Below are 12,681 nucleotides of genomic sequence, written 5' to 3' on the forward strand. Positions count from 1 at the left end.
ACTTCACTTTTTTCTCTGAGGAGTTATATAACGTGAGGGGGAGATCCTGTCAGAAGGTAACTAAATAACCAGATTCCTTTCAACTTCTGCCATGAACTTTCTGTGCGGCGTTGAACAGAATAACTTGCCTTTCTTTCCCTCATGTGCAATAGGTGTAGTGCTGTACAGCCTTTGTGGTGCATGCTAAAAGGATGAAATGTAGGAAGAAGTATTACTATTTCTTCATTATTAATCATCACTATGTAGAACTATAGTAAGCAAAGCTTTTAGGACCCAAGCAAAATGTCCACAGAATTAAGCAAGAAATAATGCAAACTAATGTTTTTCTATTGCTTTTGTTTTTCTAGTGACAGTGATGAGGAAAAATCAAGAAGAGGTAAATCTCCCAAAGCTGAGTTTAAAGACGAAGAGGAGATCGTAACAACCAAACATATCCATATTACACAGGCTACAGAAACTACTACCACCAGGCAAAAACGCACAGCAAATCCTTCTAAAACCATTGACTTGGGAGCAGCAGCACATTATACAGGGGATAAAACAAGTCCAAAGCAGAACGCTGCTCACACTGCACAGTCTACAGGAAAGGTGAGGCAACAGGAGAGCACAAAAACACGGCTTTGGAATCAGTGCTCTTCTAAAACAGCTTCCTATTAGAAACACATTTTTTGTTATACAACATTCAGGGGAAGTATTTTATCAAAAAATAGTAAGGTAGGATTTTTCAAAGGCTATGAAATGTTTAATTATAGAATGCATCTTCTGTGATCATTTTAAGATGTAATGGTTTTTTGTTTTGCTTCTTTTTCGGTTTTAATGAAGGCGTTACCACGTTTACTGTTTAGTCAATGTGAAAATCTTAGCCTTATGTGTGAAGGATTCCCTGAACCTGCATACTTGTTGCCAAATTGGCAAGCTCTTCAGTTATCAGAAAGAAATCTCAGCCACTGATTGGTCAGTATTTGATCTGAAGTTTAGACTGGCTTCAAAGCCAAATAGGCTGTTTCAAAAAAAAAAAAAAAAAAAATTGAGAAAATCATTTTTAAAAAGTGCCGTTAGTTTTGTAATAGGTGAATACCTGCATTTCAAATGTCATTTCACATCTGGTGACTTAAAATTGCATGGCTTTAGGCTCTGTTCTTAGACATTGCAAGCAATACAGCTGACACTTCAACCAGATTATTTTCAATTGCCTGTGTAGCATTTTCAACTTGCCTGAATTTTAAGCTGTCTTTTCAGCATCTCTTTATTTCAGATTTTCCAGGATTATTTTCTCAGAAAATTCTGCTATGCTTGCTTGTACAAATCAATTTTACACTTCCATGTATTTAGATATTCTGTGTGTTTAAAGGAAAAATGGATCAAGTGGAACATTTTGTCCTACTAGAATTTCACCTGTTCCTTTTTTCATGAGACAGTTATTCATGATAGTAAAACAGATACATTATTACTATTTGCTTCTATTTTTCTACTGCTTTTAGCCCTAGTTGGTGTAATAAGAGCTGTACAAGTGCTAAGTATTTCCTTCTGGTCCCTTTTTCCTAAATGCAGAAGTCTTATCCATGAACAAATGACACAATTTTTAGTCTGGCTTTTTGATTCTTCTTGTACAAACTTTGTACCAAAGTGAATGTGCAGTTTAAATGGCAGGAACCTATAAAGGCTGCACTTACCAGATTTTTTTTCTTTTAAGAATTGGTTGGGGGTAAGAGAAGATTAATTGTGTGGTTTCTTCAGGCTTCTGTGCCCTCTGGCAGCAAGCCATCTAATGACTTGGTCGATCTGTTGTTTGATGGAGCCAGTCAGCCAGTCTCAACAGGTAAGCCCATTCTGCTTTTACATTCTTAATGCATATTTTGAAGAACTAATTCTGAGAATGGACATAGTTTATCTGAGAAATGCTACTACATAAATAGAAGAATAAATAAATTTAAAAATCGCTACCTAGAATCTTTTGTGGTAGCATTGCACAGGATTAAAGCTAGCAATGCCAAGATGAACTACCCGATCAGTCTGTCAAAAACTGCGTTCGTAATGCAGTTATTTTTAATTAAGTCTAAAAGTAAGTGCAATCCATTCAGTTTTAAGCATTCATTATAGTGCAGTTAAGGACTCAGCAGGTCTGGAAATGGATGATGTTCATATAAACCTTCATCTAAACTATATGGTAGACTTGTTTCTTTATCTTATGTTATCTTGGCCCTTGGTTGATCTCAACTGCAACACCAAAATAAAAGTGCTGCCCCAAAGAAAACTGCTCATTATAAAAACTGTCCCTTTAACTCTTTTAATGTGAAACTGCATTTTAAATCAATTCAACTTTGAAGTGAATTTGAACTTTCACTTCAAATTGGACTTGCCTCTCTTTCAAAGAAAGCTAAGACAGCTTTCATATTTTGGCATATTTGAATCTTTTATCAGTTTGGTTCTTTGCTGTAGAAAGCTTTTTTATTATTATTTCTCCCTTCTCTCTCTTTTGCAAAGCAGCATTTAGAATTGGTGTTGAGGAGAGGCGTGTTACCAGCTGGCCCTGCTAAATAACCTCTTTGGTGACCTGGGAAGGCAGATGGAAAGGGTTCATTTATAGTGACAAATCTCACATGGGAATCTTTGAGGATAGCTCCTGTTGAGAGGATTAGCACTGTCCTTCACGTGCAGGTCATCTGTTACGACCAGTGCTCCTTGCAGCACAGGGTGTGGGAACGTTCCCCGTGTCACAGCAGACACAGGGAAGGGGTCAGATGCAGCCTTTGATCTGCGCTGTGAAGAAATTGGCAGGGAAGTGCTGTGAGTGCCAGGAACTCAGAACGTACTCGTCTGTGTGCAGAGCCTTGGAAGGAAGGTGCTGAGCTGTGCAGGTTTGCACGTTACTAAAGCAGCACGACTGGTTTGTGGCGGGGAGGACTGGTAGCAAGGAGTAAGATGAGGCAGAATCCACGGTTGGACCTTCTGGAAGTTTTTTCTGATGATGCCTTTCTGTAGATAATTACTTCACTCATCTTACGCTCTTCCATCTTTCTCAGACTCAGCGATTCATTTAAAAACAGGCAAATAAGAGATGGAGAAAAAAGTTGACTAGTTATCTTAGGTTTCATCTTGTTTCTGGTTTCAAAATTAAATTAATTCCTAGTTATTTGTGTAGAAGTCTAGGAATAATAGGCATGCTATTGATTTTTTTTTTTTCTTTTTTTGATGATGTGGCCTGATAGATGCTGTGGTCTCAAATTCTATTTTGCTCATTCTGCGTATTAAAAAAAACCCAAACCATTAACCTATTTTGAACTCTCTGACAAGGATGCACATGAAAAAAAAGATGCTGTGAAAATGTTAATTGCAGTGCACAGTTAAGATAATCAGCATAGCTTTTGACTTAATATTTCACTGGCTTATCCTACCCTTTTCATTTTAAGGGTATACTTAATATAAAACTTTTATATTAACTTACGTAAGGGTACTTTTAAGATCATAGCAGAAATTGTGATGAAGAAATTTTTGTGTGAAATAGCTTCCCTTTTGAAAAGGTGGTAAAAACTACAGTAGGGATATATTCCTGAAAACTCTGAGACTGTCCTTGCATTCCCTTCTCTCATGTTTTATATCCTATGCTACACACAGTAAGAAAAGGCCATTTCCTCTTGGAAGAACAGTCGCCTTGCTGGCACGGTCTACAGTAAAATAACATTAAAAAGAAATACAAGTGCACATGTATCACAAAGTGAATGGTTCCTTTTATTACTGCTAGCCATTTATTAAAAAGGAGATGGTTCTAGTTTAATTAACCCAGTTGAGAGTAGCAGATGGGGCAGAATGTCTTGCAGCGATAAGACAATTCAGAAATGGCACCAGATGTTGGAGCTGTCCCTGGTGGTGTTTGAGTGCAGCACAGATGTTCCGGTCCCACCTGGCTAGTTTCTAAGCACTGCAGGCTAAGCAGCTGTGATGTAACCTATATAATGTACACATAACACTAAAAGCAAAATAATTGAACTGCTGCAGCTTCTTCAAAGAGGGGGGAGGCTGTTTGGAGGTTAAATCTTTGAGGACAAACAACTCCACGCAACTTTTTGGCTTTCTTGGGTCAGTGGAATAGCTGCCTAAAAGCAGCAGTGAGAATAATTGGCTGATTGCTGTCAACTAGGTTTTGGATTTGAAAAAATACTTTTGTTTTCTAGTATATAATTGTTACAGGGCTTTCTTGTAGCTTGGCTGTATTTTTTAAAATGAAAAAAATGTTACTATGTTGTCTTCAGAAATTAATAATTTATTTGCTAGTATAAAAATGTCTGGTTGGAAAACTTAATGTTCCTGCTGTGGAAAGGAAGAAAAGTTATTTAAAAACAAACAAAAAAATCGCACAAATGCAAGTTCTGTCCTCCAGATCATTGCAAAATCTTTCATGCTTTAAGTAACATAACTAAATATAAGACATTTAATTTTTCATGACAAGCAGCATAATAAATTAACAATGTTTCCAATACATATTTGGTTTTTATCTATTATACTTTAAAAGTTTTAATTTCATCAACTGCCAAACTAATGCCATCATTATCTAGCTTATTCCTAGTTAATTTTTTTAGATCTCTCAAAACTTATTTTTAGAGGTCATAAGAACAGCTTGTATCTTGACATTGTTTCTTAGGGGGGAGAAAAAAAAAGAGGAAAAGGGGGGGAAAAAAAGAAAAAAACAAGATCTGCAATGCAGTTGGGAATATTCCAGTTTGTTGTTCAGGCTAGTGTATGTAAAGTGTGGTGATGAATAGGGGAAAACAGTGCAGACTTACGGAGCGGAATCAATAAATGCATCTCGCTGAGCGCGGGGCAGCTTTTCATGAATCCCGCGTGCAGTTAAAGCAGCGGATCTTTGCACGGTCCTTTGCACTTCACTTCCTTCTGTTTCTAGGTGGATCTCCTGACCCGTTTGGAGGATTTGCTGATTTTAACTCAGCTGCTGCTTCAGCAAGTTTCCCATCCTCGCAAGGTAGGATAATTTGCAGACTGAGATGTTGAGGGATGAGGACGGGATGCCACACGGCAGTACTGACAGGCATCTCCATTTGCTGGGCAAACCCTGGTTTTTACCTAGCTGGACCACAAATGCTAAGTTCAGTACAGAAAAGGCCTGTTGTGGGACACAGCACTACGTGTCTTTTTGGACCTGAAGTTTTTTTTCTGAACTTGGTCATAAAAATACATTATAGAAGTTTAAAATATATCCTTGTTCAATAAAAAGCATATAATAAAGCATGGCTCCAAATCTCATTTTAAAGCTCACTTTGAGTACTCAACTGTTTTATTTGCAAAGAATCTTTTTTCTAGTACTCCAACTTGACAGTTTGTAAAGCTATCAGATAGAAGTAGATCTCCTATTTAGAAAAGAAGACTTGCATGGAGTGCAAGATAGTCTGCAGAGCGTAGTTGTGCCAGTGCTCTGAACTGGGGAGTGCTCGGAAGTGCTTTATGCTGCTGTTCGTAGCTTCCAGACATGCACAGAGGGTTCAAATCTGTCATAAGAACTTTAATTATATGGGCTGGACAGTAAATTACATAGACTTATGCGTATCCACAATATAATAAAGAGAATATAGGGGAATAATGATGAAAACAGCAATAGAATTTTTGACTTAGCTAAGAGTTCAAATTAAACTCTTGTACTGCTGAAAGCATGGAACCAAATCATAAAATAATTGGTTACTCTACTCCTACTTGCCCATCTGTAAAAGTTGAACAAAGAGGCAGGATGGTGAGCAATGGGAAGTAGCAGCCTACCTGTGCTAGAAAAATGATAGCGCTTGAGGACACCCTCAGATCCTGCCTGTCTCTTAAGATTAAAAGAAAACGTTATTGTCATAGTTTAAAGAGAAGGATAAAATTGTTGGCTTTGTTAAGGCATAATGAGGTGAATATAGACACGCTATTTCTCCAGCTTCCACTGAAGTGTGGGCTGCTGCTGGAAGGCTGGGTCTGGCAGAGGGGGAAATACGTCAGATTGGGCTTCCATGCACAGTGTAACCTCGCTGAGGTTTTGAATTTACGTATGTGCATCTGCGGGGTGAAGATGACCAATCCTTTCTTTTAGCTTACCCGAATGACAATTCGCTTACAAAAGTATTTCCCCCTTAAAAGAAACCTAGAAAAATATCAATTTAATCTCAGTTGGCTGTGAACAAGTCTCTGCCATTCACAGAATTGACACTTAAGGCTGTTGGATCAGCACTTGGCTTGTACTCAACTGGTTGTGTGGATGGAGGATTAGGTCTAGCATGAGAAGACAATGGAAAAAAAAAAAAAAAAAAAAAGTTACCTGCAGGCCTACTTTTAGTCAGCATGCCAGTCCTCTCCTTTTGCTGGGATAGGAAATCTCTATTGGGCACTTACTAGTTAATATACCTTTAATTTGCTTGGCAGGAAAAAATAGTTCTTTTTTTCATGGGCTTCCTTAGTCCAAACTAAGTTGCTCTGCAAACACAAAGCCGCCTACTATGCAAATAATTTGTGTGTTAATACAGCTTAAATTGATACAATCCTTTATCTGCATTAATGTGATTAATCTATTCCAATCGCCATTATGCAAGGGACAAGGAGTGCTGTGAAATGATTAATCATTCCTGAGCAGCGTAAGCCCCTCTAGAAATCTTTTCCTTCTTGATTAATCATCTTAGAAGTTTCACTAAAGGGGCAAAACCTCATTCCTTTTACCCCCACTCCATTATTGTGTGCTCAGTGCACAGGTCTGAATGCAGAAGCAGCCCACTCAGCATTTACTAATCTATCAGGAATATTTAAAGTAGGTTTTTAATTTTTAATACGCAATACTAATTGAAATACTCTCAAATAGGCCTTCATTGTGAGGGAGATCAAAGCAAATATTCTAGTAAAGCCCAAAGCTGATGAATGTTAGTGCCCTTCATGCCCTGAAATTGGTGCCATTACTTAGATTTTTGTGATGATTTTACCCTTGCCCCTTGGCCCTCCGTGCCCTTTGGTCCAGAAATCCCGACTGAATCCCAGCTTTCGTGCTGACCTAAGCACAACAAAGTGTCTGCTGGCAGGTTTCTTAGGTCCAGGACTGAATTTTTACTTCAAACCAAGAGATTTAGATTAGAAATCTTATCTGAAAAACTTGTTTTATGTGAACATCTAAGAGGATAGAAAGAAAGTATTCCTTATTTCAGTTAACTCCCTGGTAACTTCCTTTTCTAGTTCTGTTGTTATTCCTGTCAGTATTTTTCTTTTGTATGAAGAGCTACTGATTATCTATAACCACATTTGTTTTGAACTATTATGTTTTATAATTGAATTTACTCTTTTGACAACTGTCTCTGAAAATATCAGTGCTCTGAATGGAGAAAAGAAAAAAAATGTGGTCAGTTCTAACTGTGTGTGTCCGCAGCCTGCAATGTACTCCTCAGTAATCTTTCAGTTGTCTTTTGACTAAATAAACCTCTCCCTACTTGTCTTACATCTACAGGTGACATGTTATCAAACAGTCTTTTTTGGTCTGTGCGTGGGTGTTGCATATTTCCTTTGCTACCTTGTTAAAATTGCTGGAATATTCATGAGAGGGAATGATGTCCAGATGGAGGTTCTACCTGCAGATGTTAATCTGGACGGACACAGATCAGCTCTCATTTGTTTCAGTCCATGGAATATGGCATTTGTTGTGTGCTTCTTCCTGTCTTCTACCTTTCTTTGTTAGCATCTCTCCTCTCACGCTGTGCCCTTCCCTTCAGGTACAGCAACAAGTGAAAATGGAGACTTTGATGACTGGAGTGCCTTCAACCAAGCTTCTCCTTGTCCCAGTGCTCCATCTGGAGAGTTCTTGAGCCGCCCTGTGCAGCAGCCAGCCGTGGAGCTCCTAGGCAGCTTTCAGCCAGCCTCTGCCCAGCCTCCAACTGCTTCCAATTCTGCTGATCTCTTTGACTTGATGGGCCCCTCCCAGGCAACCATGACCTCCTCACAAACTATGGATTTCTCTGTGATGAGCTGTAATGTTGTGGGCATCAGCTTACCCATGTCAAGGTCGCAGGTAAGCTGCTGCTGGGGTGCAGTTTGCTAATGACTTTCCTGACTTAAATCTTTTGCATTCTCCCAATCACAATATTGAAACTGGACCCATTCCACTCTTTCTGGATGTTTTGATCAGCTTTCATAAGAGTTGTCCAGAAATGGTATCTAACCACCTAAAAAGGTGCCAGGTGTTCCTGGAAAGCCTTTTGTATTAGCTGGTCTTCTCTGGGATGGTCTTCAGTCTGAAGTGGTGCTGCCTTGTTGGGGAAAGAAGTGGTTGATGTTTAAACCCTAGAGCCATTAGCTGTGTTTCTAACTTTGGGTAGCTTAGCAGGCAGATGGACATGAGGACAGGTGTCCCAAACCCAGAGGATCTTGTTTCAGTTGTGTGTTTTGGCTTCCAAAGGAGGTATTCCCCAAATTGCTGTTGAGGGAAACAGTTCTTGAAGTTCCAACCCTGCCTGCATGTCAGTCTCACCCTGCACCCTGAGGCCATTCCTAGTTTAAGAAATGTTGTTCTAACTTCAGTGATGTATCCGTTGATGGTATAACTGCTTTGAAAGAGCTGAAAGTCATGGCTAAAGATCATCTCATTGACTTATTGTTGTCTCTATTGTTTTGACCATGAAGGCTATTAACAAGTTGCTTGAGTATGTGGTCAGTCCCAACAAATTTTCCTCTCCTTTTCTAGCCTCTGCAAAGTGTGAACACGATGATGCCGAAGCCCAACCCTCTTTATAACACAAGCACAGAGATGGTCCAGAAAAATGCAAGCAAATCTTTACCCTCAACTTGGTCAGATCCTAGCGTAAATATCAGTTTGGACAATTTAGTACCTGGGATGCAGCCTTCCAAACCTCAGCAGCCATCACTTAATACCATGATGCAGCAACAAAGTAAGTGACTGTGGGTGCTCTCTTTTGCTTGCACACAGAGCTCTCTAGGGGTTTCGTAGGTTATCCTAAGGATAGAACATTTTGCTAATTATAATTTTCATGCATTTAGATATCATTCTGCTCGTAACAGAACTGTCTTGCTTCTGGCTAAAGTGGTCTTTTGTAAGTAGAGGTTGATCATCTAGGAAGCTGGGTAACGCTACAGAGGTTTGCTGTAGAGCTTGCACTACTCCCATGTCTTAATTTTAGGTTTCTTAATCTCTAGAACTCATGTGCACAGTAGCACATATTGCTATGAAATGTTTAAAGCTTTTTGTAATGAGTCTTAACACAGAAAATATGGAAATGAGCAAAAGAGCCGCATCTTTGGCCTACATGTCTTGATCATGTAGAAGACTTAAAGTGCTGGAGCACCAATCAGTCTGTTTGAAGTCGCTGCATCCGTTTGTTTTTGTAGATATGCAACAACCTATGAATGTCATGACTCAAAACTTCGCAGCCGTGAACCTCAGTCCTCAGCCCAATATGATGCCTGTGCGACCCCAGACGAGCCCAGTGATGGGAGGGCCCATTCCCGTGGGGATGGGAATGCCCGGTGTGATGACAGGTACGATGGGAATGGCCTCCATGGGACCTACACCAATGATGAACCAGGGAATGTTGGGAATAAACATGGGAGTGCCAGCTGCTGGAATGGGCCTGACAGGCACAATAGGAATCCCCAATATCGCGATGACTCCTGGGACTGTACAACCCAAGCAAGATGCCTTTGCAAATTTTGCCAATTTTAGCAAATAAAGATTGTAAAAAAAGAAAAAGTAAAACATGGGCAGACTGAATGAAGGATTTTTAGCTGCGCAAACATAGCTGGGAAGGGATGGAAAAAAACACTGATCAATACCTTTTTTTTTTTTTTCTTTATCAGTTACTTAAACTATGTATCTACGTAAAGAACCAAAAGCTATTTTCTAAATGTTGAAAAATTAGTATTCAAATTCTGGAGAGATGAAAGGTTCTTCTGAGGAATGTTAGATGATTTTGCAAAATAATTTGTATTGAGACCATCAAAAGCCTTTCCTAGGTAGAAGAACCAATTTTAATGTTGAAACTTGATGGTAGACTGGAATGGGGGTTGGGTAAAAGTGTTCAAATCTAATTTTATACTTTTCTTTTTTCTTGAGGAGCTTGACTTTCTTTTTTTCCCCCCCTTCTCCCTGATTGCTTTGTCATAATTGGATCATTCCTTTTACTACCACTCTGAATCCACAACTGAAGTCACTCAAATGCTATGATCAGTTTTTTATAAGAATATATATTTTTGTCCAACAAATGGCTTACATATGTGATTATGGCTAATTCAAAGGGACCCAGAATGTATATATACACTTTTGCTAATGTTCCAGCCACACTGCTGTGTTATCCAAACTTTTATTGTAAAAATCCTCTTCCAGCGATTTGAATCAACGCATTTCTGGGGCTCTACAGGCCTCTGCTGTTCCAACTCATGTCCAGTGCAGGTCTGGGAGAAGCTTCATCCAAGACCACTAAGGTTTCCTTTCAGAAAATACCAGAAAATGCTTTTTTTTTTTCCAGTTCTTTTTACAGTGGCACTTAGTGTCCTTTTAACACCAATATTCCTATGGGGTCACTGATTCACAGTGTCGGGAGTAGACAAAAGGCAAAAATATTTACTTTTTGTGTCATTACCAAGAAAAAATAAGATGAATTACATTGTGTTAAGTTATATAAATCTATAACCCTACTTAATCCAACAGCATTGGATCTTAGCTTTTATACAACATTTGGTGATCCTTTTGTGTAAATATGGCATTAGCAGCTGTGGAATCCAATAGAGGAGTAAAATATATATATTATTAAAGGATACCTGTAGCAGTCACAGATTTTACTGATTTAATGAAAACAAAAGAATGAATTAAGGTTTTGGGTTTTGTTTTTGTTTTTCCTTCTGTAATTCTGTGCTTAAGTTCACATGAATCATGATTCTAGAATCTGAAATACAAAGACTTTCTACTCACAAGCTGGGAATATTACTAAGAATATAAGCACTATACTATAGGTATGAAATTTATTGCTTCCCCTTTCTTATGTTGGATTTCTTTTTTATTATTAAATTGATAAAACTTTGTTTCCATTGTATTCATAATGTTCTGTTATACATAACATTAAAATGTTCATTAAAATCAATGTTGGGTTGCCTTTCCTTTCATTCTGTTTGACGTTTATGAGAGCATTTGGGAAAAAAAAATAATTATAATTTGGGCAAAGTAATTTTTATAAATAATTTAAAATTGTTTAATGACTTCTTATCTGAAGCCTTTCCTATCTGGCTCTACTGTTAGGAATTAAAAATGAAGCAGGCAAGATATCCTGACCCGCTCCAGCCTTGCTAATGCTCCATCTACAACATTTCTAATTAGGCAGAAATTCATGTACTTCAGCTAAGTGGTAATGAAAAGTGATTCATTTGCTGAATAAGAGATGAGAGTGAGTGTAATTAGCTGACTGCGGTTTTTAATCTTTCAACAATTCAATGTGTTTAAATTAGTTTCAAAGAATAGGAGCTTTCAAGTGTTGTTACATCAAAGTAATCAAGGCAGGCTCTAACGGCTGGGTATGAGAGATGGCTCTGCTGCTTGTTCTGAAACCTTTAAACTTTAGAATAATCAGCTACAAACCTCTGGTTCTAAAGATGGGAAGATTCAACCTGGTTCAAAAGATGCAGAATTGCTCGCAGAGGGCAGAAGGGGCTAGTTCTGAAGGCGGGAGGGCGGCAAGGAAAACGAAACCAGAGTCCGTCAAGCTTAGTGATGCTGTGGGGGCACAGTGCAGGGGGAGCCTCTTCATACCCGTGTCCTTTTGAGCTAAGCTTAGCTAGCTAAAGAGTTGACTTTCAATTTAAAGATAACTTGGTTTAGGTTGCTCAGATCTCCTTACTGGGATTTCCATGACTTAGCCTCCAGCCAAGAGACCAAGTATAATGAAATATATTTGTTAGGGTTTAGAGCAACTCCAGTGTAAAACACTTGGTCATTTCTTTAGTTGTTGACTAAGTTATAATGGATGCAGTGCCTTAATTAGTCATTGTAGTACTGAACTGTTTAATGTTAATGTTCTTATTATTCTCATGGACTGGTACCTTAATTATGAAAAGTGCCTAGAGCTTGGAGAGAATTTTCTTATCAAACAAGTCTATTTGCAGGTGGAACAGAAGGATGTCCTTTAAACCAAAATAAACATTAAAAAGACCTTGGGAACATGGGTCAGGTGCATCCCCACTAAACACCGTCCTGCAATGATGGAATCCAGCTGTATGAGGGACTTATTTTGCTGTTTAGATGAAGAGAATGTGGTACCTGGAAGTCATAGGTCATAGGCAAAGGTGCTGCTTAGCTATACTATCCTTAGGATATAGTCTGGAGGTAAAATGGTTTGCAAGTGTTTGCTTCAGTAGAAAAGGAATGACTTTGAAGGGTGAAAATGAAAACAGGCTTCACTGTAGTCAGTGGCAAACTACCCACTCACTGCTGTCTAGTATGGATTGAATCTGCAACCTCAAACATCAGTTAGTGCAATTAGAAGCCCAGCATTTTTGACCCCAGGTCCAGCTGTAACCGCTACCTGCTCTGAAGCCCAGCTGGGCCTTGCCTGTGTCCCGCATGGTCCTGTCCCTCCCGCTGTGCTCCAGGAGAGGCCAGGCTTCCCGGGGCCTTCCCTGCCTGCTCGAGGGGTGCTCTGCACCTCGTGCTGGTACCTGCGG

The 12,681-nt window shown here is 39.0% G+C and overlaps 1 protein-coding gene across 1 annotated transcript in view; it reads left to right on the forward strand.

Moving 5' to 3' along the window:
* CLINT1 (clathrin interactor 1) overlaps nt 1-11,108 on the forward strand; it is a 45,633-nt gene extending 34,525 nt beyond the window's left edge. Inside the window, exons 7-12 of the mRNA XM_088522592.1 lie at nt 348-588; nt 1,738-1,819; nt 4,901-4,978; nt 7,731-8,026; nt 8,699-8,903; nt 9,361-11,108. Of these exons, the coding sequence (XP_088378718.1) occupies nt 348-588; nt 1,738-1,819; nt 4,901-4,978; nt 7,731-8,026; nt 8,699-8,903; nt 9,361-9,701 (1,243 nt within the window). The 3' untranslated portion in view covers nt 9,702-11,108. The remainder of the gene's footprint in view (nt 1-347; nt 589-1,737; nt 1,820-4,900; nt 4,979-7,730; nt 8,027-8,698; nt 8,904-9,360) is intronic.
* The last annotated feature ends 1,573 nt before the right edge of the window (nt 11,109-12,681 follow it).

This window comes from Tinamus guttatus, unplaced genomic scaffold (assembly GCF_059628265.1).
Source record: "Tinamus guttatus ecotype Peru unplaced genomic scaffold, ASM5962826v1 Tinamus_guttatus_pri_ptg000155l, whole genome shotgun sequence".
In the NCBI taxonomy this organism is placed as follows: domain Eukaryota; kingdom Metazoa; phylum Chordata; class Aves; order Tinamiformes; family Tinamidae; genus Tinamus; species Tinamus guttatus.